Source organism: Lipotes vexillifer, unplaced genomic scaffold (assembly GCF_000442215.2).
Source record: "Lipotes vexillifer unplaced genomic scaffold, Lipotes_vexillifer_v1.1 scaffold853, whole genome shotgun sequence".
NCBI lineage: Eukaryota > Metazoa > Chordata > Mammalia > Artiodactyla > Lipotidae > Lipotes > Lipotes vexillifer.
The window spans coordinates 26573-29219 of NW_006792734.1; the positions used below are offsets into that span (position 1 = coordinate 26573).

Consider the following 2647-nt stretch of genomic DNA (forward strand, 5'->3'; position numbering starts at 1 on the left):
TCTCCACCTCCCCCAGCACGGCAGGAAGTAGGTCTTCAAACCTGTGGGTATGTGCCCCAAGGACATGGACACAAAAGCACCCTCTGAGAGTTAAGTCACAAAGTCATAAAGGACCACAGAGGTGACAAACACAACACCTTAGAGACAAAGAGTGCCTCCCAGGTCTCCAGAGTGGGAGGCGCAAGCGTTCACTTATGGAGCCCGGGGTCAAGCAGAACGAAGCCCAGCTGGCTGGCAAAAGACACAGACGACTGTAGCCAGAGAGTACAGACAGATGCCCTGGGTGTCTCAACCCGGTGTTAGGAAATATCTGAACTGTGCAATCCATCTTGGGAGCAAGAGAAGTCGCAAACCAGAAGAGGTGATGACCTGGGGTGCGGCTTCAGTCCCTTGGGGGTGTGGTCTGGAGGAGCAAGGTCATGATCAGACTGTGACCAATCTACCAAGTACCTCCCACCACGTGTGGTGGGTCAGGCCAGCCCCCCTGCCCTCATGCATTTTTCTTTCAAATCCGCCCCCCTCAAGAACATGTTTGCTGAATGAGTGACCCAAACAGGTGGATGAAATGCAGTGTCACACTCATCGGCTAAAAGACACTCTCTTCCTCCCCTTCAGCCATCAAGGAGCCAGAACTTTTAAGGAATATTGCTCTGAAAAACTGGGGAGCCCACCCAATCAATCCCACCACCCTGAGGCAGCTGATGGTTGATAGGCTTGTGGCTTAACTTTAATTTTCTTCTTTACATCTTCCAAAATTTCTACAATAAGAGAGAATATATAGATTATAGAGAGAATAGAGAGAGAGAATATATAGATTATATAGAGAATAGAGAGAGAATATATAGATTATAGAGAGAATATATAGAGAGAATATATAGATTACCAGAAGGCCGGATGGGCCACAAGCCTGACAAGCTACACTGTCCCCGCTCACATTTCCTCAGTGTCTGTGTTTAGTGAGATTCTAAGTAACTTCCGATCGGGACTCAGCGCTTTGTCATGTGTAGCGTATGGGTGTTTTGGGGAATAAAGTAGGAGGCTGTGCTGGGGGTTCTGGAGGGGGTGGGTGGGGTAGATGGGAGCACCTGGGCTTCTAAAAATATACCCCTTGTTTAACAAGGGCAGAAGCATTCATCTCCATTTGCCTCATGTACGAGCGCGACCCTGTGCCCTTGGAATTTAAAAGGAAAGAGCGAATGGAGAGGGAGAAAAAGGACTGCAAAACACAGAAACAGCCCAAAACAGCCACAGAGACAAATTTCTGAATTGTTCAAGGTCACCTGTCCAATCCTTAGCTCAGTTGAGGGTTCCCACAGAGCGAGCTTGCTTCCCGCCCTCCCCAAGCCCCCTCCCTCCATCTCACCAACTCAACTGTCCCTTCCCCTCACTGAACACACTCTCCCTCTCTCGCCTTAGCCTTAGACTCTGCCCGGACTGCTGGCTCTGGGCTGCCAAGCCATGCGCCTCGGGTTGTCCGACACATTCTGAGACCAGATCCAAGAAATAAACAGCACCAAATGAAGGACTCGGGGATACACGGACCCAAAATGGTGCTTGATCTGGAGCAGAATTTCTCCCTCAAAACCCACCTCTCAATGACCAGCTGGGTGTGTTCCAGGATCAAGAGATAAAGATGAGGGCAGCCCAGGCCCCTAGACCTAAAAGCCTGTGCACAGCCTGGCCGGGGAGACAGGTCCCTGCAGCCCTCAGGCTACACGGCAAACAACACCAGGGATGGAAGAGAGGCGTACGCTCTGAGCACCCAAGGGAAGGAGGCTTTAATCTCTGGTGTATATGTGGAGGGGAGGGGAGTTCACACAGCAGGTGGCATCTGGGTAGGATTCTGACACACGGCAGTTGGGCCAGAGGAAATCCCAGGAAGAAAGGCCCAGAGCCCTGGGGATGAGGGAAGAGTCCACGGCCAAGGAGGACATGTAGGTGAGGGCAGGGGAGGGGCACGAGGCTGGGGCAGGCGTGCAAGGCCTGAACCCCACACTAAGGGATCTGGACTCTACCCTTCAGATCAGGGGCTCTAAGTCTTTCGGATTTCAGGGTCCACTACGAGTTGAACGAATCTGGGGGACTGACTCAGGACAGATGATTGATTACTTTGCCAAATAAGGCCATGAAGACCAACACCAAACCCTCAACACCAACTTAGCACTTCCTGTTATCGTCGATTCATAAAAGGGCATTTAAATATCAAAGGAGTGGGAGACCCCAACAAACACAGAATGAAGGACGGTCCCTCCCCCTGCCGGTGCCACCTGTCCACGATGCTGTCCTTGTTCTCACCTGCCACAGGCAAAGGGAAACCTCTTCCTGACCAGGGCTGGAGCCACAGCTGTGGGGCTGAGAGTGACAGGACCATAGACCTGAGAGTTAGACCCATTTCCGCTATCCAAAATGTGATGTGTTTTGTTCAAAGATCCAAAAATTCAAAATGAGGCAAAGCTTATGAAAATGCCCATTGAGGGCCCCTGTGTATGACCCTGACAGCACCACAGGGAACAGCCTGGTGCTCCTTGGCGGGGAGGAAAGCCTTCCAGGGTCAAATGGGTTTGGAAAACACCAAGACTCTTTAAAAAGTTTGTTAGGGGCTTCCCTGGTGGCGCAGTGGTTGAGAGTCCGCCTGCCGATGCAGGGG

The 2647-nt window shown here is 51.5% G+C and overlaps 1 protein-coding gene across 1 annotated transcript in view; it reads right to left on the reverse strand.

Moving 5' to 3' along the window:
- Positions 1-2015: 2015 nt before the first annotated feature.
- Positions 2016-2647, reverse strand: part of TMEM44 (transmembrane protein 44) — a gene marked incomplete at its 3' end in the record, with an annotated part of 23442 nt that continues 22810 nt past the window's right edge. The window contains exon 10 of the mRNA XM_007465883.1: positions 2016-2058. Within this exon, the coding sequence (XP_007465945.1) occupies positions 2016-2058 (43 nt within the window). The remainder of the gene's footprint in view (positions 2059-2647) is intronic.